Consider the following 26,518-nt stretch of genomic DNA (forward strand, 5'->3'; position numbering starts at 1 on the left):
TAAGATCACCTACTAATAAACACGGATAGTTAGGAGAAAAAAAACAGTATACAATATAGAAATAAACGCAATTCAAATTCATTCAGTAATTAATATCAATAAAATTTTAATAAATCTAAGAAACAAAAAAAATCCAAAAATCAAGCATTTCCCTAATAATAATATTTTCTTCCTCTCTTGTAATTTGTACTTATAAATATTTAAATATATATGTATATACACTTCGGGCTTTGTCTCGCGAAATTCACTGGAATAACTAACGATAAAACCAGACTTATTTCTTTTCCTCTTTTTTTTTTGGCAAATTTCCTTCCAGAATTAATATGTGTTATTTAACACGATAGGAAGATTACGCGATATACGAAACTGAGGCCCGAACGTGAGCACTTATTAAATCTAAGTAAATAATATTGTTCAATAAAGAGGATGAGATTATCTATGTAGAAGAAAAAAAAAATAAACAAACATAAATAAATAACTAAATTACAAAATAAATAGACCTGTGTGGAGAAAAAGAAATCTCCGAACAGCGGAGGCTCCGAAAGATTTACAAAAAAAAATATCATACATATGTATTCTATCTATATGGAATTAAATGCCTCGGATCTTCACCGTACATTATCATACCCTTATCTAATTTAAAAGTTATTCACCTAAACGATAAATAAGAGACATTCAAATATGCATACTAGAGACGAACCATAACAACGATCCAAACCATCCTCCCGCGTGGAATGTGTCTTACGTGTACTTATGAGTGTAAATGTGTATGTGAGTGTTTGTGTCAGTGTATGTGTGTAATTTATATAAGGCATACTTCATTAATTTTCAACATCTTGTCTACGCTATATATTTATAATTAGGAGAGGATATTTTAAGCCAATTCGGGCCTTCAACTGGGCGTCGTCTCGTTGAACTGCAGGAGGCATCCGACGGCTCCGAAGTAGCCTTCGTGCTCAAGGAAAAGGGCCTTCATCGTGCCCTTCGACCAGTAGTCCATGGCGTAGGCAAGCAGCTTCATTGCAATCGGATTCACCCTCAAGAAATTACCGATAAATAATACCTGGAACAAAAAAACTCGTGTTTACGTGCTGCGGAAAACTGGAATTTGAACATATTTATAGACGCGCATACCACAGAAATATGAAAACATATTTTCGACACGTGCGCTCATTTATTTTGATTGGTGATAAATTTTGCTTGGCATTTTCTTTTATATTTTCATTGATATGATTGAAAAATCGCGATATTTTGTGGATTATTTATCTCACGTCATTCGTAATAAACCTCGACGTAGTAATTGAGATCAGATTAGGTTCAATTACAACATCCGCTTTACTTGAGAGATCAATTTCCGCTCTTATAAAATTAATGAACTTTTCAGGTGATAAGAAAACATACATACTTCAATTTTGTCTGTAACGTTAAATACTTATATAATATTGTTTAAAAAAATTAAACAAATCGTTTACTTTCACGTAAACTGTAAATATACAGTGATTAAAATAAACACTGCATTAAGATCATAATATTTAAATTAAATTTTGTTTGAACTGTCAAAAATACTCATTCTCAGAACAATTAAGTGAATCTCAACAAAAACTGTAAAAAGTAAACATTAAGAAAATTGACATTGCTGAAATAAATTAAATTTCTCTGGCAGATCATAATATTGAATTTGAACTTTGTTTGAATAGAGGTAAAAATAACCATTTATCTTGAATGAAACTAGTTTAATTTGCAAATGTATGATAATTTATTGTGATTAACAGTGAACTTCCTAACCAACCTCATTTAAATACGTAGTAAGTAAGTAGAGCAATTAAACGTTAAGAATTAATTGTTTTTACCAATAAAAATAAATCTTTGAAAAAAAAATGCAATTTCATAGAATAATTATAAATAATTCGATGAAATTGGTTTTGATTATTGACAGTCAAGAAAACAAGAAACAATTTAATTACTTCTCTCAAACAGGCATTTCACCCATTATAGAAGCTAGTTTATAACTATTAATTAGCCAATTATTAATGTTTTTTTACTTTGTTTTTACTATTCTTATTTCTTTATGGAATGGAAATAATTATACATTACATACCCTGTCGATTTTCTCTTGTTGTGCGCACATCCTGGCAATGGAACCGATGTTGTTGGTGATGGTTACTAGAGTGGCTTTGGCGAGATCCTCCCTGCTGACTTTGCTCCGTCTGTCGCGCGAATTCATCTGGCCGAAACTACAGCAAGCCGAGAAACTTCATTTTTGGATGGGCAAACAACAACATATAGAAGAGGAAGAGAAAAAAAAGAAGCCACGTTTCAACAACAACAAAAAAGAATAAACAAAAAAATGACGAAACAACGTGCAGATGAAACAATGGGATAGCGTTTGGTAGAGATATGGGGTAATTTTAGTCATAGTGCTTTCTTTGCAATAGCTTTGGGTTAAATTTAACCGATAGTTGACAGTACTAGGGGTTGTGCTAGTGAGCTCTTAGAATTTACCTGCTTGCCACCAGATCTCCGGGCAATCCAAATCTTTCATAGTCGCCTCCATAGATATCTCTAACTAGTTTATCAACGTGCGTGTGGTCTCCTCCAGTGGCCAATTCAATAGCCTCCTCGAAGGAATTACACCCTGTGAGTAGGCAGCACAGACCTAGGAAAGTTCCGCCGCCTATACTAAAAACGCAAAAAGAAACAAACGTTTTAAACGACAGTTTTATGAGTAAAGAGTTGGTCTTACCTTGTGCCTGAAACTCTCTTGTAATTGTTGGGTCCATTTACTGAGAGCACGCTAACACCTGAGCCAATATTTACAATTAGAAACGGATACGGATTTGAGAAATCGTAATTGACTTTAGCGCACCTCGTCTCGTCCGTGGGGTTCGCCCAATAGTAGCACTCATCGGAGTTCTGCGCCTCGATGTAGTGCATGCCCTTGATCAACGAGTCAAACTCGTCGAATTTGGCTAATTTCATATTCACTTCCTAAGAGAAAAAAAAACAGATCAATCAATCAGTAATCGCCAACTAGGTACAAAGATGTTTCATACCCTGATGAAGTTCTCCTCGAACTTGTAAGCTCCTCCACCTGTGGCACATACAGTAGTAACCAAGTTAGCCATGCCCTTCATACGAGCCAGAGCCAAGAAATTTCCCATCTCGCTCGTCGGGAATCTGATAAAATGCAGCGTACCTTTCCTGCCCCTAATGACCACGTTATCCATCTGCAAAGTTACATAATCAAAATAACAACAACGCAGAGATTTGTAGATATAATTATAAATAATATTACAGAATCATCGTTTGGGGACATAAATAAATACATTATGAGAGAGATGAAAAGAAAAAAAGCTAAGCTAATCGCGCGATCGCAAGGCAAAGGTCGCATGTATCTCCTCGCCTACTACTTCAATCTTCACGGACAAGGATTTCGTGCATTTAAAAATAAAATCTGTTTTTACGACGCGCTAAATTCGCTCAGACATTTTCGATGGAGTCCAGCAAAAATGCTCGTTCAAATTTCACACACTTCATTCTTATCGTCTTGCTTGATGTTACTTTTATATTAGCCAGGGTTATCAGGAATTATCGAACCGTTTGTTTTGGAAAAGTTTCATGAAAGTCATTAGTTACGACTCATCAATATAAAAAGTACTTAATAATACCAAGCATTATAATTTTGAAGCTTCTAATGTTCTAATGACATTATATTGTTTATGAAATTTAGTTTATCTATAATTATTATAAATTCATTTACTTAAAATCAATGAACAATTTCAGTTTTAATAATCTCTTCTTAGATACATTTGATTATTTCATTATTTTTACAAATAACATTAATATAGAAAAAAAACTACATGACATTGTCAAAATAGGATATTGACCTAAGGCTTCATTAGAATTACAATAACTAAACACCGTCCTAACTAACGTAAACTCAAAGTCATAACACCGATCTAAAAAAAAAAGATTGAATGTATTACATAATGAAATATTGTATCCAATTTTCTAATTTGATTACCAAAAGTTAAAGAACTGAACACTTGCTGCATTATTGTGAAAAAAGGTTATGACCCAAGGTTTCATTACAATTCCATCTACCCAACTAACGTATTCTAAGGTTATGATTATTTATAAAGTAGTTTAAAAATTTGAAATACTGCAAAGGAAAATACTATTATATTACTTTACAGTTTCATTAGCAGATTAAAAATTTGTAAAAATATATTATATGAATACCGTTTTACCATTTAAATATTACAATCGACACATTTTATATAGGACAATGCTTATGAACAGGAAGTTCATTGTAAAAAGCATGCATAATTTATTAATGCATTAGTATCAATAAAGAAGGTCACTCTGACAACAATATTTTGGAATAGACAAATTTCTAAAAATATGAAAAAAGGTTCGCATTGGTAATTGACAGCAATTTGACTACTGGGAAAGTGATAGGTATTTATAAATTTCCTAGTCTAGACAAATAGTACTCTTGTTTAACTATGGCAATTTGCTACAGGTTGTTGACCAGCTGCGAGCAAACCAAAAAAAATAAAAATAGAAAGTTATTGATATTTATTGTGTTAAGTAAATGAGCTTTAGCTGATTTAATATATTATGAATTTAATTTTATGTATTTTCGAAAACAACATTTTCTATAAACATTTCTTACACACGTGATCGAATCATACGAGTCTTTTCAAATCACATAAACAATTCTCAATGTAATAGCAAGCAGACAATTGAGCAATCGGGAAAATAAAAAGAAAGTGTTAATTTGGTCGCACCGAAATTGGAAAGTAATTGCTGGTCATCTTCATTTTGGAAATACTGAAGTGTAGCATACATTTAAATAAATTAGAAATTCCTTGATTTTCGACGTTGCAGCATGTTTTCTGGCATTTACACGAAACCACACCGCCTTGCGCGACTTCCGACAAGGACGTGCTAGGTGGTGCAACAGCAAAAAATAAAGGACGAATTTCCATCAAGGTCAAGGTTTAGCTCACCTGCAGGTGCGTGTCTCTGTGCCCAGTTTTCCCGTAAGCGGAATTTTTCGTCAGGTATCTCCTTATGTTCTTCAACACCTCGATCTCTGATTCCAGCTCATCCTTGGTCGTATCTTTTGGTTCGAAGTACACCAGTTTGCAGAGGCTTCCGCCTATATCCATCCCGAACCAAGGCATTGCTTCAACAACAGAAAACACAAGTTTAATACAACAAACGTCTCTTGCAACTTCCAAAAAAAAATACATCCAACAAAACTCACTGGAGCGCTCCTCGTTCATGTTTTTCGCAGTGCTTGTATGGGAATACACTTCGGGAAAGCAAACGCGTGTTTTAAATAGTGCCGTTTCATGTAATTACACTTGCTTTTATCAATTTAATATATATATATAAAAATCAACTCTAGGCGTACAGGGGATTAAGACAACCTGTCCTCGTAAACGAAAAAAAAAATAATCGCAATGATTCAGATAACGCGAATCATTTATTTATTAATAGAAAGTGGAAAAGGTGTAATAAAATTCTGTTATCGCTGACTTTTACAAAATAAATTGTTTTTCTAAATGAACAACTGCAATTAAGATTGCGCTCATTTTCGAGAACGTAGTAGAGTAACATCAAATAACGGAATGTCATCTAAAATCGTATTTTATGAATTGATGATTTTGAATGATATCTAAGCGTTTTAAACGAATTCAAATGAATTCTATGCATTGAAAATATAAAAATCGTTTATAAATACGTCCATTATTGCAGAAAACAATTCCAGCTCCGCTGTACTTTGCACTCTGGACATTGAATATTAACTTTTACTTCACATACTTCGGCCAATAATAAGGCGGACTATTAACATTCGATCATGACCATGTAATGGTCATAGTGAAAGCGTTGCTGAAACTTAATGAAATTTTCGAATTACAGTAAAATAAATATGCAAGTTAAGGTATTTTCAGTCTAATAATTTCTTGTTTTGAATTCGCTTTATCCATTAATTACATGAAACGATGACGATGATTTTTTTTTTGTAATAATCTTTCTGTTTGTTCTTGGCACTTGCTGCTTCCTGCTAGTAGGCAATAATAGAATACGTCATAAACAATGTCATTAAAAACGTCTGCAGATATATGCGTTGCGTAATTGAACAAAATCGCTTGATCGTACGATCCTTTGGCGCCAATGATGCTAATTGTTATATGAATCTAACAGTGCTTTAAACACATAATTTTCTTCAAGCAATATATTTGTAAAGAATAACAATCTTTAAGAAATCTAAACACAATTTCTATGTAATGAATTAATTTATCTTTCAATTTTTAACATTTAATTATCATATCATTTCATTTGAACTGAAGTCCATTTTTCATACTTTTGATATCGGAATAACCGACTATATGAAAGAAACATTTATTTTTCAAGCGGAAATTTGTAAAGTGAAAATACACTGTCCGTGGCTTATCGAACGTATAAATCCTAAGAAAATACCTGTTGCCATAGCTTTACCTTCAAACCACAAGTTAAATATTAACATAAGTCAATATTGAACTAAAACATAATTATATATATTTGACGTTTGCAAAGTTCCAACCAATTTATTTAGTATACACAATAATATAATAAACATGTTTTTCAATACTACTAATACAAAATAAATATTACCCATAACAGACTTAACAGAAACGAGTATCGGCCATAATTTCAAAATTATTAAACAACAAAACATTAAGAGAAAAACAAATATTTTTATATTACACAAATCATATAAATTTGTTTATGTATTTATTAATGTCTTTCTTTAAAAACTACTGGTAGTTAAAATATAGTGCTTTTTACCAAATAACTAAAGTCCAAGTACATTTCATGCGACTACGATAATTTTATGCTTATAACTCGTAGAAATTTGTTACATAAGATCGTAAAAATAAGCTATGCGCTTGTAATGAGAAAATTAATTATTCTCTTTTTTTTAATGGCGCAAGCAAATACCCAAGTTCACATTAAAGTATAAAAAAAACGGATGACGACACCGCAAACTGCTGTTGCTTACATATTATAAGAGGGTCATCCACATTTTAGTAAGTTTTACAATAAAAAAAATAATAATAAACAGCAATTTTTATTAAATTAAAAAAAATATAATAATGACGATTTAATTATTATTACACAAACGATCAAATTGCATGAGTCTTGTGTATTAATAAATTTATAAAAAAAAAATGTAATGTAACAAGTACTAATTTATAAAATTACATTAATTTTAGAAAAACTTATTTTATGAAAGCGCTTCTCATACTCAATAATGTAATCTAATATGACTGCGTTAACTTTCCTCAATTTCATATTAGATAGATCAAATTATACTCGTTTTACGAAATAACCTTAAATTGTCATTGAAAACTCACCATAAAACACATTTACTTGTTTCTAACTGAAGTCAGTTATGTATAACAAATAATAAAGTAATAAATATATTAATAATCAATTACCTTCGGTATTGATTAATACAATCACGTAACATCGTCTACGTCTTTGCAATAATTATCTATTAACCAATTATCAAAAATATAAATATTCAATACACTAGAAGATAAATGAATACTGATCAATCTAATTAAGTGTACAAACGAGTGTTAAAAGATACATTTCGTACAAAAATAGTTTCAATCTATTACTTTATCTCTGAAACAATTCTAATCTTGAATCATTTATTCAACTATATCAGTTCTGATTGATAGATACTCATATATTAAAATAGAACAATTGTCCACAGTTTAAACGTAATTTTAAATTCGTAATCGTAAATTACTGTAAAATCATATTTTAAGGCTATAATTTATTTATATATTTTTATTTATTGCTAAAATTTACATCAGTTCAATTATATTTATAGATGATTTTTGTCATTACGAATTCCAACAAACTACAGCCGTTTTTTTTTAAGAATGCATCTTTTCCACACATTACTGAAATAAATTAAACCATGACCGAGTGAAATACAGGTATTTAAATTAAAACTGCTTTTAAATAAAAGAAAAACTTAGTATATAATACATTCTGCGTCAAGGAACATAAATAGATCGAGTACAACCTTCAATGTTCATGATTTTTTTTAGTTTCGTTCGTACATATTTTTTAAAACATTTAATTTACGGACTTTCATATCAAAAAAAATTAGAAAAATCATCTTGGTTACGATATTACGACAATAATTATAACTTATTTAATCAAATGACCGTGATCTTTCTGCCAATAATCATTTTCTTTTCAAATTCAACGAAATAATTTTGTTTGGTTTTCATTTCATAAGTATCAAGAACTCAACCAAGTTATAACTTGAAGCACGGTTTTCACGTCTCAACTTAGTTATTTCAAAAGTTAATAAAAACACGTCCTAATATAGTTACAAGTATCTTTGCAAAGCAATTGAAGCAGACAGTTATTCAATTAGTGTTTTTTAAATGAAATATTTATATTTTTCAAATTATTGTTATATTTCTAAAAAATAAAACTTAATCTAAATGAGGACTTAATAGATGTGTTTCAGAAAGTCTGGTCTCTATGAAAGCTTATATACTTACAAGGGTTGTCGCCCATTAAGCCATTGGTATCGGACCCATTCATGGATACTTCCATCGGTATTTCCTTGTTGCTTTCAGCCATTCTAGCAATACGAGTCCTCAAACAGCCCTTACAAGAGTGCGGCGCCATCGCAAGAATTTACTGAAAATGAAAAGACGTCATTGATTTTCGAAACACCTCAAAGGTGAGAAAACATCGTCAAATTCAAATTTCGAAGAAAGTTCAGTTCAGGTGCTGTTGATTTCAAAAGTTGATGGCTGATGGTCGAGAACTCTCACCTTGAACCTTGTTGTATGTAAATTTTAAATACATAAACAGTAATACTAATGTAGAAAAATTGGAATGAATTTGGAAGCGAGCAGGAAGAAGGCGACCCGACGACTGGCTGAAAACTGTATCGTCGTGCATTGATAAACCGCGACTCCCCGTAATCTCCATCCGCAAATCGGCTGTTCGCACGATAAAATCGCATGGAATTACATAAGTACAAACGTGCCGCGAACCTAACCTAGGAAAGGGTTTACTACGGATGCAGGATGCTGATACTGCTGCAGTATCATCCACTGCGTATTTACGCCAATTACCTCCGTCCATGTTCTCGAAGGGCTTCGCATTCAGGAGGTGAAACTTCAGGCTTTCTCTGCGTCGGTGCACACCATCAACAACACCCGAAATACCACGCTTTATCCTCCTCCTTGATACTCTTCGACGTCGCAGAAACCAGCTAATGACAGGATCCGGACTTTTAAATAATGACCATCGAAACGAAGAACGACTGATGGAAAAACAACGATGTCTAGATACGCCAACCAATAGCGAACGTCTGTCACCGATGGCAAGACCCAGTACCAACCAATCAAACCCAACAGCTCAATTAAGAACTGCTCTAATTGCGTTACGTACCAATTAAACGCAACTTGTTTACCAACGATCGCCAGACCACTCATCAACATTGAATTATCTTTTCCAGTTTACGTAACGCATTTGCTTGTAGCACCAACAAGATCGTATGCAACCAACAGGCCATTCCAGACCAAACAGAAATCAACAATCCAATAATTATTTATTTACGTATAAAAAATATCGATATAATTTTATAAGGCTGGTAAAGGCGTTGTATCCAAATCGTCTGGTACATTAGGCAAATCTAATTCCTTGAACTGTTCCTCCAAATCCTTCATTTTCAAATCCGGTTTCCTTGGGGTTGTATTCGTAGCGTTATCTTCATCATTATCCACTTCGCTGCTCATCAGCAGCTCCAATTCTTTCTCCAAATCGCCATCACTATCATTGAGAGATTTCCCTAAAGTCTCTTGGATATCGTTGTGAATATCAAGTACCTATAAATTATACCCAAATAAAAACAACGCCAATTCAAAAATATATAATGAAAGTACCTCTCCAATTTCAATCATGGTATCTGTAACAGAATCTTCTGTCAATTTGTTCTCTTTGAAGTTATTTCTGATTGAAGTTAGTGCATTCTTGTATGTATCAAACACCACAGCATCATGTTTAGAATCTTCCAAACGTGATAGCATGGTTTGCACATTGTAAAGAGCACTACTTTTAGTCTCAATCCTTTTCTCCAAATCATGCTTCTTCCTCAAGCTAGTTTTAGCCTAAAAAAAAACAACATCAATTTATACAATAGAAAAGTATAAAACACAAACCATTTGCCTGTGGTTTTTGGCCAAGTAAGCTTTAGCATCCTTAATGGCATTATTCATTTCACCCTCCAAGGATTCAATATTCTTCAGTAAAATCTTCTCTGTTTCTCCCAGCATGTATATGTCAACTTCACAATCACTGATCTCTTTCTCTTTAGGATTAGTGGAGAACTTGACTAGTGTTATTAAATTATTATTCTTATTGATCTTCCTCATCATCAGTTGATTGGTATTCTGAAGGTGGCTCAGGAGCAAGTCAAAACTTTCAGTGCAGTTTCCAGATGGTACAAGTTTCTTAAGCTCAGTGATTTCTATCACCTTATTCTTTATATCATCTGGTATTGAGGTTACATAAAGTTTTGCATTGTGTTTGAGTGCCTCTATATGCACTAAAGTCATATCACTCAAGTTAATTGTGGTTAGTGTGCTTTTCAGCTTATTAAAAGACCATGAAATTGGTTTCTTCACAAAAAAGTCTGCCACCCACATACCCCAACCCTGCTCTTTATTATTAACAAAATTCTCTATAGGTATTAAATCTTGGCTTTTGAGAAGCTCTTCAAATACTATATGTAGACACATAGGGTACCTTCCCTGATGTGTGAAGGATTTCTGCATTTCGTCCAGCTGAAGCTTGTAAATGCTATTATGAGTGCAAAATACATAAATAGACTGTTTCCAGAAGGACAACTTCGTGTCCCAATCTTTCGCATTCACATGGCGATTTCTGAACGGCGCGAACAGAACGTTAAGTCTATCCTCGTCCTTCCAATATTCTGGAAGTTTATCCAAAGGCAAGCTTACTGTTTCCGGCATATCGATGAACTTGTATCTACAAAACTTAACTGTTAACTATTAATAACTACTTTTCTATTTACATCTGTCAAACTGACAGCAAATGCAACATATATGAACTGACAATAAGCAGTGATCAGTGATGAGCAGATGCAACTGTTTGTACAACTTGAAAAGATTGCAAATTTTGATAATATGCATATTTTTTCTCAGGTTTTAATTGTAATTATTATTTTATAGTATCTTTTCATCAATTACCATAGATAAATGGAGTATATAGGGCATTTCTAAAAGTTATGTATCTTTAGTTGCCTATATCATATATATGTAATTTAATACAGCTAGTAATAGGGCCATAATCATATGTATGTTTAAAAAAATATTTGTATCATAACTAGAGTGTTATGATATTATTATACTAATTCATATTATCGACTACAATTTTTATGGAATTCTTTGAATCCACTTATAGTTTTTGACATAAATCTTTTATAAATTAAAAAATTTAAATCACCTTTGTCATCAGCTTCCATAAATACTACATTTTCAAGATTATATTAAATTATATTTGTTACAACATATCTTAATACACATATAAATTTTGTCTCATCTACGATATTCAAAAATGCTTTTTCTTATTAATATCTGAAATGGAATACTTCTGAGAATAGTGGAACTTAATCATGATATAAATAATGATGCAACATGGAAATAATCTATTATAATTACTTCAAATGTTTTATAGGTGGCGCCACCATTAGCTCTCACCGTTTTGGTAACTCATAAGAGACGTAGAAGATGTCTGAGTAAAACATTATTTGATTAAGATCATACTTCACAGGATCATTTCTGTAGTGTATCTTCACAACACATATCACAAATGTGACATGTATACAAACCACGATGACGAGTCGTAGTTCTGCTATCTGAGCGTGAGGCAGAAGCTCTGGATTCTTATGAATTTGGATCTTCATCGATGACCGTTCGCTTTGTTTCTTTCGAAGTTTAGTGAAGGATAGTGGAGCATTCTGAGTGGCTTTTTTAAATAAATCAAATATAATTATTTATAATAATGGAAGGAATTGATACTTATTTAGTTTTATTCATTTGCTTTTTAATGCTTTAATAGAAATAAGTTTAATTTTGTAAATGTTAAGCTTAATTGAAATACGAGATTGATCACATAATTTCAAACAAATAGAGATTGAACAAAAGGCGTTAATTATTAGCACTTGTAAAAATTATTTTATTGGTTTACTTTCGCATCATTTCTTCTTTGAATCATATATTATCATACAATAAATACTAACATATGTGAAAAGTTGTTTAAGAATAGAGAGGAATAAAATTAAACAACACGAAGGGACGAAAAAGTATTTCGAAAATAGCTTTCCTATAGCTTACTACAATAATATCAATTAGTTCAATTCGAAAGAAAGAGAAATAGTAAAAAAAAAACGACCACCAAACGAATATATATAAAACGTGAACAAAAATGGGTTTCAACAAATACACAAAATATATCGAAAAAGAAACACGTAAACTAGGAATGTGCATATAAGGGTGTTGTTGTTTGTAAATCTTTATCTTTTGTTTACTTAATAAAAAATTAGCTACATAAATATCATCATATATTTACAAATTACTTCAATATTGTATCATAGTTACATACTGCACTTGTTCGTTATAGTTCAACTCTCAAAAAGAATAAAAAAAATAACTAGAAAAAAAAAACATGATCGTTAAAACTAAACATAGTTTGCATTATAAAAAACTGTACACAGCTTAAGAGTTTGAAAAATCTAAACGTGTGTTGATATTAATTCATCATCATCAATATTATTATTAAATTCTAGGCAACAATGGTGTTTTCATTAATTATTTGTTTTTTTTATCTTTCATTCCTTCTTCACTTACGTAAGGACCATATATTTTTTTTTGAGAACTTTCCCTATGTAATTGTAATTCATTATTTGTTTGAGGTGATTCGAAGCGCTAAAATCAAAAAATTTGTAACCCTTTTAAAAAATCCTATCTATTATATTTATATATAAATATATTTATAGAAAAATGGAAACGGTTCACTAATCATTATCATATTGCCTATCGTTACTGACAAGAACAATTGTCGAACGAACGAACAAAACGAAAAGAATCATCCGAAATGGTTCTCGCAACTTCTTTTTTAAGTTTCTCCTATTATTATTATTAATTTTTTTTTCTTCCCTTAATACTGTCGACATTCGCGCCGTAATAATAGTATAAACATTTGTTAATTACAAGGCCTGCTGCGTGGAATATAGTAGTGATCTGTCGTCTACATGTTTTTCTCTTTTCTTCTATAATTCTTTTATTTCTAATTTCTTAAAAAAATGAAACGAAAATAATAATTAAAAAAAAATATTAATAAACCACCCTTTTTGCGTAATTACTTTCTTCCCAAACATACAAAATACGTAATATAATCGTAATTATAAACTAAATAAAATCTCCACACACACAAAATCCAGTTGTGTAAGCTATAGCACTCAAAAAAAATTAATAAAACGAGTAAAAAAAAATTTGATTAATAAGAAGAGAAATTATATACGAAATATAATATGTACAATAAAATAATTAAATTTCCTGACCTAATAGTTCCGCGAGAATGGGAATTCGCTTGTAGTTTCGTAATATTATTTTTCCGTCCTCCTTACACAATAATATAATCAGTAGTATATGCACCAAAAAAAACACGCCTATAACTTCTTCATCTTTTTTTTAATATATAATATATATCCAAAATACTTTTAACGTAAAAAAATTGAAATAAAAGTTCCTGCTCTTTCGAGTTGCTCAATTAGTTAATAGCATCCTGCTCAGTATCATTATTACACGCAAGTTCGTTTCGGCGAACGAAGTAACAAAATGTACAAAACGAAATGGTGGATTATTCTATAAACATTATACAATATAAATGATAGTTATATTTATTTTTTTTGTTTTTCGATGAAATCGAAGTAGCGCAATTTGCTTTCCTTCTGTCGATCTATGTTATTATTATTATAATTTTTTTTTAGTATTACAAATGTAGAAAATCGGCGGATCGTTTTAACGAAAAGGAGCGAGCAAATTGACTCATCTTCGGTCTCGGGTGCATCAGAGAACATCAGATTCGAACGAAATCTTGTGATCGACATAAAGCAAAAATTCTATAGATGCGTGTGTGTATACGTAAATATAATTAAACTATTGCGAGCTTGAATATTATAATAATGAGCAAAAAAATATATATTTATAATGTACACTGCGCACTCGCACTTCATTGAACGGGGAGGATCTATCACTGTTGTTGGTTGTATTTTTTTTTGTTTGTTTTGTTTAAATGTTTAATTTCCTGTTAAAAAATATATATAATGTCTTTCCGAAATGACTGATTCAAATTATTATTATTAGTTTTAACAATGTCTTGATTGGTTTTGTCTATTTTTTGTTTTCGTAATTCCTTCTTCCTGTGTTTGCTTTGTTTTGTTTATATAGTTTACTTTAATAATCGTCTAAATCGAAATCATCATCATTCTCTAATTCGTCTAACTGCATACTTTGGAAGTCCACCTTGTACCGTAGCAAACCTAAAAAACAATTTTCACATTAGCACTATCGACATTGAATCATTAATGGAACATTTAAAAAGAGATATTTACAGTAATAAATAATTGGATGGTTAATTTGTTTAAATTGAGGAAACATTTTATCATATGTTACACAACATATTCTAGTATTAAACAATGTAATATGTATGCTCTTTAACTTACATGCACATACAGTGGGTTTAGCAATAAGTAATATATAGCAAGAATTTTCAACTTTCAAACGTAGAATAAAGCCTAAAGCTACTAACTAAAATAAATTTCCATTTGAAGATTCCAAACATCTGATTTCTGCCAATTGATATGAAATATTACTCTATATTACATATTGAAAACACAAATTCACACATATAGTAAATTATTGATAAATTTGCGTAATAATAATTAAGCCAAAGTAATTGGTTTGAACATGCATACATCGACCCAAAACGGTTTACATCAATCAATAAATTTGGAATTTCCAAGAATCAAATAAAAGCTACTTGAAAATCAAAGAAAACTACAACAAAAATAAAAAGAATAGATCAAACTTAAAAGCATCACCAATGGTTTCTTTGTTAATATACCTGATAGTAGATATTTTTTGGGTTAATTTTTTGTTTTGTATTAGTGACAAATGTTAGTGTTTAGTAATCATTGAGATCGACGTCGTCCAGTGGTTCGTCAGCCTGAAGCGACTGAAAATCTACTTTGTATCTTAAGATACCTGTCCAGACGATGAGGGGGAAGGCAGCATGTCAATGGTTCGATAAATTTAGATTAGTAACACAGTCGATACGTTTCGTTAGTTTTCATTATTTTGATGGAAGACGGAGCAAGGACGTGTGATATAATGAATCAATGAGAAATGAGTATTATGTAAAAAGTATTGATAACTGACCTCCGATACCGCCAAAACCTCTGACGAACTGCGAGCCCTCCTGTGATTTGTCGGTAATTATTTCTAAAGTAGCACCAAAGTTCTTGTAGTTGTTCGCCAACCACTCGAGGAGCGGCTGACATTCCACCAATTCCAATTCAACTCCGCTCTAGAAGAAAGAAGAAAATAACAATTAAGTGATGAACTTTAGATCAATTTACCAAAAACGTACCTCTTTGTCAGTGAAATGTGACTTATCCTTTTCCTGTTCGGGCGTCAAATGTAATACCGTTTCCGTGCTCATAGTGCTCGACGTGTGATTCTTCAAAACGTATCGTTGAATGTCCAAATTCTCCCAGCAAATTAGTGTCTCCACCGATCCGAGCTCCAAGCCCTTCAATGTATCTTCAACTCCGAAACAGTATTTACCGGTATCCTGGCTAATCTCATCGAAGTATCTGCCGATCAATTTCTTCTCCTGGATGAACTTCACGTTCTGCAATGACTCAGCTGCCAATTCGATAGCTTGATTGAAACCGTTTTCACCTCCATACGACACATCCACCAATTTAATTACTTTAGCTTGTAGCCTCTAGAAATGGAAAAAATAATAAAAATCAATAACATTAACTTATTCCTAAAGAAATATGACTAAAAAAAATTAGTTTAGAGAAACTTACAGGATCGAACATATCAGATTGACTAAGTTCAGTCTTAAAATCTGCACTACCGGCAAGAATGAGACCGGCAATATTTGGTTTATCACTAGAGATGAAAAGCTGGGTAGCAACTTCAGCCACCTTCCTGACGTAATTGTGCCGCTTTTCCATACGAAGACGGGCGAAACGTAGCGCAGACTGACCTCCTCTGCCGTGCTTCTTCGGCAGATCGACGGTGAATTTGTGCAGAACTTCGCGTGTGTTTCCCTGCAGTGTACCAAAAAGGGCTCCATTACCGTCCATGACAATGAATCCGAATTTATTGTCGTCGGCGAGAAGGGCGGTCAGGGCCTCAGTGTGGAATTTATTGTCGCACAAGTAGAGAGAGGTATTTATCGGTTTGAACGGTTCGAAATCAATGTTGACCTTCTTTTCTTTGCCTTCATCGGTTACGATCGTACCACAGTAGATGACCAAACCGTTCGGCGGCACTGGAAACAATAACACACTAAGTTAGATACAATTTTTGAGGGGCATCAGGTGTGCATACAATACCTTTGGTGTACAGTTTCAGACGGTGCTGCACAGACGTGATTGCTCCAAGTACAGAGAGCCTATTTACTCTAGATTTAATATTAGAAGCAGTACCAAATTCATCAGCCAACATTTTGCTGACTCGAGAGATTTGATCCTTGGGCGGAATAATTAAGGAAATCATACTTGTGCCATTTCTATTGGAAACAAAAACATATTGTATATAAGCCACATGTATCAAATGCAATTACAAACTACATATAAGGAAAATGAATTGACAAATGCTATACTCAAACAATGAAAAAGACAATGTGCTCATGGAAAATTTGAAATATTTATGGAAGTCCATCAGAGCAGGCTGGACTGTCAAACAATCATTTAAATTGTCTACATTATGACAATTCAAGGAATTTATGGTTAAAACAGCTCTTTGTTAGGGAATGATATGGAATAATGTGATCAGCCACATTGTACCATGGTTCCAGGATGTTTTAACTGTGGGAGAGCTACATTGACGACTACGAATTTTTTTTTGTCGGCCTGCCGAAATTATATAAGTATCTTATTAAAAATGCGGTCGCATATCAAATAAAGTTTAATTGAGAAGCGAATGCCTCGCTTTTCAGTTTCAAAGGAATTTGCCCATCCGTATGGGAGACAGGACGAAAAATGGGTGATTTTTTTCTGTTAATTTCAATGCGGTGCAATAGACTTACCCTCTGGCCAGTTCCAAGCTCTTGATGAGCTTCTTGATCTTCCATATTTCCACATTGCGATCGGCTGAAGTTTCCTCGTTTGACATGGTTTTAACAATAGTTCTTTTACTTCTCTCCTTAAAAGCAACACAGACAGTCAGTAGCAGCAAGAAACGTGTGGCCCGTGGCAAAATGGCGCGGTTCTCAGCAACGTTGCCATATTACTTTTTGAACACCTTGCCTTTCGAATTGTTGAATTTTCCCATATCTAAATTAACCAGAAGCATACACGCATAGCTTATAATCAATTTTATGGTATATTTGTAGATAATTCAACAAGCATAATCATTACGCAATATAAGTTCATTTTTAAATAAGTCATGACATACGCAACTTTGGTTGCAAACAATTAACCAAATAATAACCTCTCCAACGGTTGCCTATAAATATTGAAATACAAGTTGCCTATACCTCTACCTGTCAAAATCATCAATGTCAGTTTACTAAGAAAAACTTTTGTATCAGTTTTTAGAACACGCTGTCTACGCTTTTTTAAAAATAATGTAATCACCTTATGACCCATTCACTGTTTCCTTGTGAAAAAATATAGAACATATTGGCAGCATGGATTACTTCAGGAAAAATAAGAAAATCATTTTGGAAATATCATCATTCCTCACATTATTGACTGGGTAATAAACTTTGAAAAACAACTTAAAACAGTATTAACAAAACTAGTTTATTCTGTTCATAGATCTATGTGGATTGTGAGAAAGATCAAAGTGACAAAGCATGTGTTAAACAGTGCTTTTGATCCTTCTATTATTGAAATTTATGAACCACATCAAGAAGAAATACCACAACCACAGCCATATTATGTGACCAGTTGGATGAATGCCACCTATGAGGAGTCCAAAAGTTTCCTGACTAAAACAAAAAACTTTATCAAATTTATGTTTGCAAGAAGATTGCTGAACATTGCTCAGGGTGATAATAAGGTATTGAGAATGAGAGCAATAGAGAGATTGGCTCAAATGGAATTGCAGAATTGGCAGCATTCCTTGATTGCCCACATGTGCAATGCTAAAACTGCTGTTGCTTTAGCAAGGACTAGTGGAACCAATGAGAATTTTTTTTTGCCAAGCCCAAGGAAATTTTCTAAATACTCCAATAAAATGTTGTTGCATAGTTTGAAGGATTATATGATTGGTTTGGACTATGATCATTCCCATGATTGTGTTAAGAAGACTATATCTAAGGTTTTTGTGGATGCCAATGTAAGTTAAATGAATCAAATGATGTTATTTTATAATGATTTATTAAGGACATAAGCAGGATCATTGACAATGAGCATGGATCTGAGGACCTTTCTGTTATGAATAGCTACTCTGAGCAGCAAATTCCAATATGCTTAGAAACTATTAGGCATCATTCAATTTTTGATGACAATTGCTATGACATAGTAGACAACAATGGTTTGTACATTTTGATGGAGATATATAATCGTTTTGATGCCAATATAAAGGTATGCATTCCATTGTGCAATATATTGGCAAATATTTCTTCTAGACCTGATATAGTTGAGGAATTGCATAGAAGCGGTAAGTTTATGTTCACGTTCATCATTATTGATTAAAATTATTATAAATTTAGGTTGGATTAGGGTGTTATCGAAGTGGATTAATCATCAGGATATTCGATTATCTGGACCAGCGGGTCAGGCTTTAGCCAACCTTGACAGAGATGCTATGGTAGAGAGATTCTCATCAAATTTGTACCTGCTTCATCCTAGTAACAGGTGCGCGGAGAAAGCTCTGGTTGATGTGGTTTTCGTGCACGGTCTATTGGGCAATGTTTTTTATACTTGGCGTAATAATACCAATCCCGATATGCCTATTAACCTCATCGGTAAGCCAGCTGGGAGAAAAGGTGAGGGCTATACCTATCACCCAAATCCGTTTCCTTTCCTCCTGAAGTGTTATCCTCTTTGATTTTAATAATTATTAACAACATTTTGAATAGAAAGTATTGGCTTAGATAACAGTCACACGTGCAGTACTGTGAAGAAGACGAGCGATCCTACCACTCAGGAGTATATTGACGAAGTAGAACAGCAACTCAAATTGGAGTGGGATGCGCTTGGTCGGGACTTTGAATTCGTTTACTACGATATTCCGGAACAATCAAACGAGGAAGCCACTGGGCCATATTCATCTCCAATCGACAATAAATATTCTGAAGAACCTACTCAATGTTGGGCCAAGGATTGGCTTCCAAATGATTGTAGTCATTTGAGAGTTTTAGGTGTGAACTATGATACTACTCTATCCGTGTGGGCTCAGATGTGTCCGGATTTGAATATGAATAATACATTGGATTTACGTAGCCACGAACTCATCGATGATTTGGTTGCTGCAGGCGTTGGTAAAAGACCTGTCATCTGGGTCACTCATTCTATGGGTGGACTACTAGTCAAAAACATTTTATCTATAGGTAAACAACATTGAAACTTATAAAAATGTTCCACATTAATTCAATTTACAATTTAGTTATGCAGAGCGACAATGAGCAAATGAAGAATCTGTGTTTGAACACAAAAGAAATTTTCTTTTACAGCACTCCGCATTGCGGTTCGAAAACAGCGAGCTTCAATCAACCAACAACTTTAATTGTTTGGCCATCAATTGAAGTGCAGGAATTGCGAGAAGGTTCTCCTAGTTTGACAAGAATCCATAAAAACTTCATGGATATTCTGAATCACGTGCCTATAAAAGTAATAAGTTTTGTGGAGAATAGACCGACCATGGTTTCAGCCTTTAAATGGAACTTTAATCCAGTTGAACCGGCATCCGCGAATCCAGGTGTTGGAGAATATTACGAAGTTCCGCAAAACCATTTGGGCATATGCAAACCAACGAATCGGTATGACGAGTTGCTTTAATTATTTTGTTTGATATTTTATATATTATAATTTACAGTTACTCGTTTCTATATCAGAAAGTTTTGAAGGAGGTCAAAGAAGTCGTAAAGAGTGTCATGGAGGAATCCAAATTTAAATTTTAAACAGTTTTCAATTTTCAAAATTTCGCGCGCATGCATGTTTGTATAAAGTAGTTTTTGTTTCTCATTGGTTATGTTTACATCATTGAACGTCAAACGTCAGCACATAGGTTAATTCGCTATTAAAATGGTAAGTCTTATTAGTGCAATTGATTAAACTATTTAAATTTACTAATTATATGGTTTAATTGTAGGATATAAGTTCGTTTTCTGATGAGAATTTCGATACAAAAGGATGGATCAACAAAATTTTATCAGCTCCAGTAGCACAGGAGAAAGAAGAGGTTAGTAATTTAGTAATTTTCTATTGAGATATATTATTTCAAATGATTTTAGAATCATTTAATGTTTCTGGTTATGAAATTGCAACTGTATGTGCAAGAGATCAATAATGCATTGGAGGAAACAAGTCAACAAGTGTTGACTTTGATGCCAAAGATTGCCAGAGATACCAAAAACTTGCAGCTGGAGGCTGTAACATTGAAGGAGAAAATGGTGACAGTGCATAGGGAAATTGTTAAAATTGAGGAGGATACAGGCAATTCCATGAGTAGCATTGAGAAATTGGATAGCATCAAGGAAAAGTTGCTGGAAGCAAAGCAAGGGTTGCATGAGAGTGACAATTGGATGGTTCTAGGTATATTCTCTATCTACAATTTATTTGATGTGTTGTGGTATAATGTAGTTACTAAGCTTTGCTCTTAAGTAGTTATTCTGATGATTTAATATCACATTTTCATATTGCAGCTTGTTGGCACGCCTTATTTCGTTGAGAAGTAGAGACTTCAAGCAATCAGTGCTATGTTCAAGTTGTTCATTTAAGTTATCTTCCTGTTCCATACATTTCCTATGCAGCAGATGCACTAATTTATCATGCGCCAATTTGATTGTGTCTTTCTCGAATCTTACTTTGCTAACCCTCCGCTCCTTCCGCTGTTTCATTTTCATATACTTGTCACATATCATGTGCAGGTTACGTTGCAAATCCTCAATTCGACCCTTCACAGCTTTAAGTTCGGAGTTCATTTGCTCGTTCTCTTTGTAACATTTACGAACTTCTCTGACTTTAGCTTCTAAGAGCTTCAGTAAACCCTCGTGACTAGACAATAGTTCTTCATATTTGTATTGAAGATGTACCATGCTCACTGTTGAGTAGGAAGGGCTTACGTCTATTTGCGATCTGGACACTGACAGTTCGTGATTGCTGTATTGCTGTTGTAAAACATTGAGCAATTGTTTGTTCTGCTTTTTAGCTTCATCCATTTGCGCCGTTTCGTTGGACCTCTGCGACTCCTGCAAAGTCACTTCGAGACTCTTAACTAACGAATTCATTTTGGCTATATTCTCTTTGAACATCTGCTTCTCTCGTTTCTTCTCGGACTTCAATACTGCTTTCTGCTGTTTGTGAGTCAGATTTGCTTCGCTTTGGCTACGCTGCACCATGGTTGAATTGGAAAAATCGATTTTTACTAGACTCCTGACATTTGATTTGTTTGTTTGTGTTGACAGTTAATGATTTGGAGGAGGTGTTTGATTCGAAAAACGTCGAAGCCATCTCCGCTAAATTGCTGAGCATGCAGCAGTCACTGAAATTGCTAATCAACGTCGGGGATTACGAGGAGAGGAAACTTCAATTGGATGGGTTAAAGAATCGTTTGGAAGCGATTGTTAGTCCGGCTATTGTCCTGGCTTTCACCACCAACCAGAGCGAGCAAGCAGCCTTCTACGCAAATATATTTGATTCTATAGGTCGCACTGGTCAGTTACTCAAGTACTACCATAAATGCCAGAAAGATGTGCTCTTGAAGAAATGGAGGAATCAATTGGAACTTGAACAAGACGAAGGCGCTGTTCAGTGGATTCATAATTATTTCGACATATTGATTTCCAATTGGCATAACCAATACAAATGGTTCAACAAAGTATTCCCAAATGAGTCTGCAGCGGAGACCCTGATCGACATTTACGTTGATGTACTGGTCGATATGGAACCTAGTTTCAAAGAGTGCATGGATACTGCGCTTAAGGAAATCAGCGATAAATTGCAGTTCCTGCAAGAGATCAAAGACGTGATTAAGCAATTTGCCAATAATATATTGAACATCATTCAAAACTTAGTTAATCCAGATAAATACTTTCCTCTTATGAAAGCAATCTACTCGCCTTTAGTAATTTACTTTAGCAAGTACAGTAGTTACGAAAGCGCCCACTTGACTGAAAAGTTAACAGCCATGAGTTGCATGAAAGAGGAGCTATCCGAAACAATTCAAGCTTTAGGTCTATCCATTCCTGCTCTTATAGATCTAGCTGTTGAAGCAAAGAAGAGATGCAGAGAGATAACCGAGGATTGTGGACATTGCGGTTTGCTCGTCGCATTGCGATCATTCTTTGTTGGATATGCGAATCAATTCCGTGTTGCACTGAGGCAAATCGACAGAAGCAAAGGAAAACACGAAGATTGGAACACCTTTCAGCTGTGCTTATCACTCTTGCAGAATGCTGGAGAAGTCTTGAATAATTTACAGATTTACGAAAAAGACTTGACCAAAGATATCATTGATTTGAATCGTGGGGATATGGAGTTTAAAAATTTGTTATTGGATGAAGAGCAAAGGAAGGAATTTGAGTCTTTGGTAAAATGCGTTACGGAGGGAACGCAGCTCTCGCTATTGGATCACATTGTTGGAGAATTCACTAAGTTGTGTTCGGATATCCATCACACTACATATCAAGTTGTTTCTGCTCCGATTTTTGTACAATTAGATGTAGTACAAAATGGTAAGATTTGGAACCAGTTTACGGACTCTTCATTGAGTGATCTACCAGAATACAGCTTATCGCCGCAAGAATACATAACGCAAGTAAGTTGATTTACTTTTTCCTAATTTATTTATTTCGAATGAAACATTTTAGATTGGTCAATATTTGATGACATTGCCGCAACATTTGGAACCATTCTTGTTCAGGGAAAATCCATCTTTGAATTGCGCTTTAAAAGCTGCCGATGCGGAGTATAGCAACAGTGATGAAGAGGGTGAAGGTGCTATGGCCAATATTTTCTTAAGCATCGTGGCAAGGGGAACATGTCAAGGTTATAGTGATCGCATTTTAAGTATTTTTGAGTTGAATCAACCGGCAAGTCGACAGTTGGCTCATGATATAAGTATGTTAATATTAATACCCAATATTGAAATCTGGTATAATGAAACCCCTTAATTTCAGACTATTTAGGAAACGTTTTAGAAGATTTGAATCTTTTATTAACTGAGAACCTTAATCAACTAATGGCTTTGCTAAGACTACCTTCGGATCAATACCAGTCCCAAAGCACTGGATACTCGGCTAGATATGTCGCAGCTGTAAGACAGATGAGGCACATTACATCATCAGGATAGGATACTATTGAAGGAGTAAAGTTTGTAAATATAAAATATATTATTATTACTACTACTACTACTCAGGTGCCCATAATTTGAACGTCCTGTCATATGAACTAGAAGCTATATACATGTTATTCGGTGATATGTCAATGCTCATCACTTTTCCATCGTGTCCCGAAAGTGTTTTCAATGGTTGCCACGTCCGGTTTGTCCATATTTTGATTGTGTTATCATAAGAACCTGTTATCAAATAATCTCCGCAATCTTTCTGATATTTTACATCTGAAATAAGATTTGTGTGCGCTGGTATCGTGTAAAGAATATTCCTTTTCCTCAGATCCCAAATCTTTACGGTATTGTCAACACTGGACGTAGCCACATGATAACCGTTGGGCGAGAAATCAATTCCATATATAGATTTCAAATGGCCTTCCATAAACATAATACAACGTCCAGTCCTCAAATCCCATACTCTTCCAAACGAATCTAATCCTCTGAAAATACATGGAATATTATATATTGATAATTTAAACCATATTAAGAATGCATACCCAGTAGCACAAACTGAACCATCGTTTTGGAAACTTATACAATGCACAGGTTTACCATGCCCTTCCTGATGCAAAACTTCTGCGCACTGTTGCAAATCCCACAACCTCCATGAGCTATCATAACAGCAAGTTCCCAAAAATCGACCAGAAGGATGAAAAGCTATCCTTGATACTCGATGAGGCATATGGCCTTCAATATCGGCAATTGGTTCATCACTGAAAAGAAAAATTAATCTTTCGAAACAACTAAAATTATAAATTCAAAACCTTTTGAAATCCCACAGTTTAACAGAACCGTCAGCAGCGCATGATGCCATATTGCATATAGATTTATCTTGCGTTAGCGTTGCCTGTGGGTGGAAAATGATTGCTCCTATTTGATGGGTATGTCCTTTCAGTGTTTGCTTCAATTCGCAATTGGGTACACTCCAAATTTTGCATAAACCGGTCCTAAAAAGATTTATTTAGTATATTTTTATTTACTTATTTTTTGATTTAAGTGACATACCAAGAACCAGTTGCTAAAAGTTCAGAATTAGGACTGAATTGGCAAAATGAAATTGGTCTGGTGTCTCCTACTTGACTGCTGTATATCGATAGAACCTGCAATCGTTTCTGTATCTCCTGTGTTTTAGCTGTCCTCGTAGCTGAGGGTAAATCAGCTAAACTCCTCGCTTCTTCCAATCTTTCCTTTGCCCTAGGCAATGAATACTCCGCAATCCATAGCCTCGCCGTCTTTAAACTGTCGGGACCTTCGTGATACCAAGTGGATTCTTGGTTGTAGCTCATCTGTTTCTTCTCTTCCTCCACTTCTTTCCTAATAATCGCATCTTCTCCGATGCATGACAGTATATCCCTTAAACGAGATCTCCTCTCGGCTGGACCTTCTCCAAAAATGCAAATAGGTTCTCCTAATTGCCTCAAGTTACGTTTCACCTCGGCGTCATCAGTGGAGACATTAATCGACCTAGCCTTCTTCCGCCTCTCGAACTCCTCCATAAGTGCTTGTTTGTCTTTGGATATTGCATCTTCCAATTCCATATATTCTAAAAATACAAAAAATATATATAATTTGCATATATATTATTTAAATACTATAATTAACAATCATAAATTATCAAATAATTCCCCATTTTTCTAGTTCTATGAGCATATTATAAAATTTAATCATAAAATAAGTACAAATTCTTAATGCATATTATTTGATTTTTCATAATTAATATACTTAACTAATGACTCTGAGAAGTTCATTTTATATAATATGTCAATGGTTTTTTTTTGGAACTTTACTTTTAGTGTGTTCCAATTTACTTAAAGTCTTTCATTAACCATTTATAAACTAAATAATTCTGAATATAAACCTCCAAAAATGTATATTAATATTAAAATACATTTATTTACTACTTAATTTCCCTGGAACATATAAGCTTAATAAACAAACTATTTTTCTTTAAGAAATAGTTAAGTTTAACTTCATATGTATGTAGATTGAAATATAATTCTGAGTGAATGTATTAATTTTACTCTAGCTAAAGAGCTGCAAACTATAAATATTATTCTTTGTGTATTTAAATGTTATTGGATCAACAGTAGCAACAGGTAAGCACAGTATTATAATACTTATCCCATCTAAAAAGTATATGTTGCTTAACTTTTAGACACTGTCTACCATCAAATACAATATAATATTGAATTAACTTCTTTGAAAAAGGTCTACAATTACCATTTGATGTGTTAACTTGTGGGGCTTGCTGTGTTTGTGCGGGGCTCGGAACATCTTGGCTGCTTTCCGCGCTGCTTGATTCCAGAGTAGCCAGACGGGCCTTCTCAGACTCCTGCAGGGATCCATAGTGGATGATCTTCTGCTTCTTCACGTAACTCACTTCTTCCTCATCAGACATAGTATTTCGATTACAATTAACCACAAATAACCCAAACTGACCCAAACCAAACGTTTTAAATAGGTTATGTTCTCTTTGTTGTTATTCCACTTGCAGATTGGCAACACTGATTCCTTGCAATGAATGTTTACGTTTACTTATCATAAAATACTATATAGTATTAGGATCATGTTGTTTACCATTCTGGAAACATTAA

At 33.6% G+C, this 26,518-nt stretch overlaps 6 protein-coding genes across 13 annotated transcripts; 2 read left to right on the forward strand and 4 right to left on the reverse strand.

Moving 5' to 3' along the window:
* Positions 1-149: 149 nt before the first annotated feature.
* On the reverse strand, positions 150-9,371 carry LOC108567424 (pantothenate kinase 3). Of its 6 annotated transcripts, none has more exons than XM_017927879.1 (8): positions 9,174-9,371; positions 8,589-8,730; positions 5,016-5,200; positions 3,054-3,227; positions 2,744-2,988; positions 2,503-2,679; positions 2,099-2,252; positions 150-1,063 (listed from the first exon to the last, which is right to left on the reverse strand). In XM_017927879.1, exons 2-8 carry the CDS (start codon positions 8,716-8,718, stop codon positions 893-895), a joined length of 1,236 nt encoding a protein of 411 aa, XP_017783368.1. In that variant the 5' UTR covers positions 8,719-8,730; positions 9,174-9,371; the 3' UTR covers positions 150-892. The 6 variants fall into 6 exon arrangements, with proteins under 6 accessions (XP_017783368.1, XP_017783370.1, XP_017783371.1 ...); XM_017927881.1 differs by having other exon boundaries at positions 5,016-5,194; positions 9,174-9,369; XM_017927882.1 differs by having other exon boundaries at positions 2,099-2,234; positions 9,174-9,366.
* Positions 9,372-9,635: 264 nt separating this feature from the next.
* LOC108567423 (charged multivesicular body protein 7) lies at positions 9,636-11,188 on the reverse strand. Its single transcript, XM_017927878.1, has 3 exons — positions 10,263-11,188; positions 9,987-10,211; positions 9,636-9,929 (listed from the first exon to the last, which is right to left on the reverse strand). Exons 1-3 carry the CDS (start codon positions 11,073-11,075, stop codon positions 9,684-9,686), a joined length of 1,284 nt encoding a protein of 427 aa, XP_017783367.1. The 5' UTR covers positions 11,076-11,188; the 3' UTR covers positions 9,636-9,683.
* Positions 11,189-14,548: 3,360 nt separating this feature from the next.
* Positions 14,549-17,653, reverse strand: LOC108567422 (eukaryotic peptide chain release factor subunit 1). Of its 2 annotated transcripts, none has more exons than XM_017927876.1 (6): positions 17,452-17,652; positions 16,757-16,932; positions 16,223-16,692; positions 15,775-16,134; positions 15,564-15,711; positions 14,549-14,665 (listed from the first exon to the last, which is right to left on the reverse strand). In XM_017927876.1, exons 1-6 carry the CDS (start codon positions 17,535-17,537, stop codon positions 14,580-14,582), a joined length of 1,326 nt encoding a protein of 441 aa, XP_017783365.1. In that variant the 5' UTR covers positions 17,538-17,652; the 3' UTR covers positions 14,549-14,579. The 2 variants fall into 2 exon arrangements, with proteins under 2 accessions (XP_017783365.1, XP_017783366.1); XM_017927877.1 differs by lacking the exon at positions 14,549-14,665 and adding an exon at positions 15,250-15,389 and having other exon boundaries at positions 17,452-17,653.
* Positions 17,654-17,915: 262 nt separating this feature from the next.
* LOC108567444 (protein SERAC1) lies at positions 17,916-20,498 on the forward strand. 2 transcript variants are annotated; one of them, XM_017927925.1, is made up of 7 exons: positions 17,916-18,122; positions 18,185-18,707; positions 18,755-19,031; positions 19,084-19,359; positions 19,453-19,923; positions 19,980-20,352; positions 20,409-20,498. In XM_017927925.1, exons 1-7 carry the CDS (start codon positions 18,055-18,057, stop codon positions 20,491-20,493), a joined length of 2,073 nt encoding a protein of 690 aa, XP_017783414.1. In that variant the 5' UTR covers positions 17,916-18,054; the 3' UTR covers positions 20,494-20,498. The 2 variants fall into 2 exon arrangements, with proteins under 2 accessions (XP_017783414.1, XP_017783415.1); XM_017927926.1 differs by having other exon boundaries at positions 19,468-19,923.
* A 32-nt stretch (positions 20,499-20,530) lies between these two features.
* Positions 20,531-23,946, forward strand: LOC108567443 (conserved oligomeric Golgi complex subunit 7). The gene is made up of 6 exons (XM_017927924.1): positions 20,531-20,620; positions 20,685-20,774; positions 20,827-21,127; positions 22,000-23,351; positions 23,404-23,653; positions 23,713-23,946. The coding sequence occupies exons 1-6, from the start codon at positions 20,618-20,620 to the stop codon at positions 23,883-23,885; spliced, it is 2,169 nt and encodes a 722-aa protein (XP_017783413.1). The 5' UTR covers positions 20,531-20,617; the 3' UTR covers positions 23,886-23,946.
* On the reverse strand, positions 23,936-26,437 carry LOC108567445 (U4/U6 small nuclear ribonucleoprotein Prp4). The gene is made up of 5 exons (XM_017927927.1): positions 26,145-26,437; positions 24,930-25,467; positions 24,689-24,871; positions 24,422-24,637; positions 23,936-24,364 (listed from the first exon to the last, which is right to left on the reverse strand). Exons 1-5 carry the CDS (start codon positions 26,320-26,322, stop codon positions 23,944-23,946), a joined length of 1,536 nt encoding a protein of 511 aa, XP_017783416.1. The 5' UTR covers positions 26,323-26,437; the 3' UTR covers positions 23,936-23,943.
* Between the last annotated feature and the right edge of the window lie 81 nt (positions 26,438-26,518).

This window comes from Nicrophorus vespilloides, unplaced genomic scaffold (assembly GCF_001412225.1).
Source record: "Nicrophorus vespilloides isolate i.1.1-1 unplaced genomic scaffold, Nicve_v1.0, whole genome shotgun sequence".
NCBI lineage: Eukaryota > Metazoa > Arthropoda > Insecta > Coleoptera > Silphidae > Nicrophorus > Nicrophorus vespilloides.

What these genes read in the sequence shown, in the direction of transcription:
- LOC108567444 (XM_017927925.1), top strand. Translation starts at nt 18,055, where the DNA reads ATGGATTACTTCAGGAAAAATAAGAAAATCATTTTGGAAATATCATCA. An exon ending in TTCCTCACATTATTGACTGG is followed by an intron (nt 18,123 to 18,184) that starts GTAATAAACTTT and finishes TTCTGTTCATAG; the next exon opens with ATCTATGTGGATTGTGAGAA. An exon ending in ATATGCAAACCAACGAATCG is followed by an intron (nt 20,353 to 20,408) that starts GTATGACGAGTT and finishes TATAATTTACAG; the next exon opens with TTACTCGTTTCTATATCAGA.
- LOC108567445 (XM_017927927.1), bottom strand. Translation starts at nt 26,322, where the DNA reads ATGTCTGATGAGGAAGAAGTGAGTTACGTGAAGAAGCAGAAGATCATC. An exon ending in CTTTTAGCAACTGGTTCTTG is followed by an intron (nt 24,872 to 24,929) that starts GTATGTCACTTA and finishes AAATCTTTTTAG; the next exon opens with GACCGGTTTATGCAAAATTT. An exon ending in AAACTGTGGGATTTCAAAAG is followed by an intron (nt 24,638 to 24,688) that starts GTTTTGAATTTA and finishes TTTTCTTTTCAG; the next exon opens with TGATGAACCAATTGCCGATA.
- LOC108567424 (XM_017927879.1), bottom strand. Translation starts at nt 8,718, where the DNA reads ATGGCGCCGCACTCTTGTAAGGGCTGTTTGAGGACTCGTATTGCTAGA. An exon ending in AAGAGAGTTTCAGGCACAAG is followed by an intron (nt 2,680 to 2,743) that starts GTAAGACCAACT and finishes TTGCGTTTTTAG; the next exon opens with TATAGGCGGCGGAACTTTCC. An exon ending in AACAAGAGAAAATCGACAGG is followed by an intron (nt 1,064 to 2,098) that starts GTATGTAATGTA and finishes TTTTTGTTCCAG; the next exon opens with GTATTATTTATCGGTAATTT.
- LOC108567422 (XM_017927876.1), bottom strand. Translation starts at nt 17,537, where the DNA reads ATGTCAAACGAGGAAACTTCAGCCGATCGCAATGTGGAAATATGGAAG. An exon ending in AATCTGATATGTTCGATCCT is followed by an intron (nt 16,135 to 16,222) that starts GTAAGTTTCTCT and finishes TTCCATTTCTAG; the next exon opens with AGGCTACAAGCTAAAGTAAT. An exon ending in CACATTTCACTGACAAAGAG is followed by an intron (nt 15,712 to 15,774) that starts GTACGTTTTTGG and finishes TCTTTCTTCTAG; the next exon opens with AGCGGAGTTGAATTGGAATT.
- LOC108567423 (XM_017927878.1), bottom strand. Translation starts at nt 11,075, where the DNA reads ATGCCGGAAACAGTAAGCTTGCCTTTGGATAAACTTCCAGAATATTGG. An exon ending in CCAAAAACCACAGGCAAATG is followed by an intron (nt 10,212 to 10,262) that starts GTTTGTGTTTTA and finishes GTTTTTTTTTAG; the next exon opens with GCTAAAACTAGCTTGAGGAA. An exon ending in CCATGATTGAAATTGGAGAG is followed by an intron (nt 9,930 to 9,986) that starts GTACTTTCATTA and finishes TATAATTTATAG; the next exon opens with GTACTTGATATTCACAACGA.
- LOC108567443 (XM_017927924.1), top strand. An exon ending in TGACAATTGGATGGTTCTAG is followed by an intron (nt 21,128 to 21,999) that starts GTATATTCTCTA and finishes TTGTGTTGACAG; the next exon opens with TTAATGATTTGGAGGAGGTG. An exon ending in CGCAAGAATACATAACGCAA is followed by an intron (nt 23,352 to 23,403) that starts GTAAGTTGATTT and finishes GAAACATTTTAG; the next exon opens with ATTGGTCAATATTTGATGAC.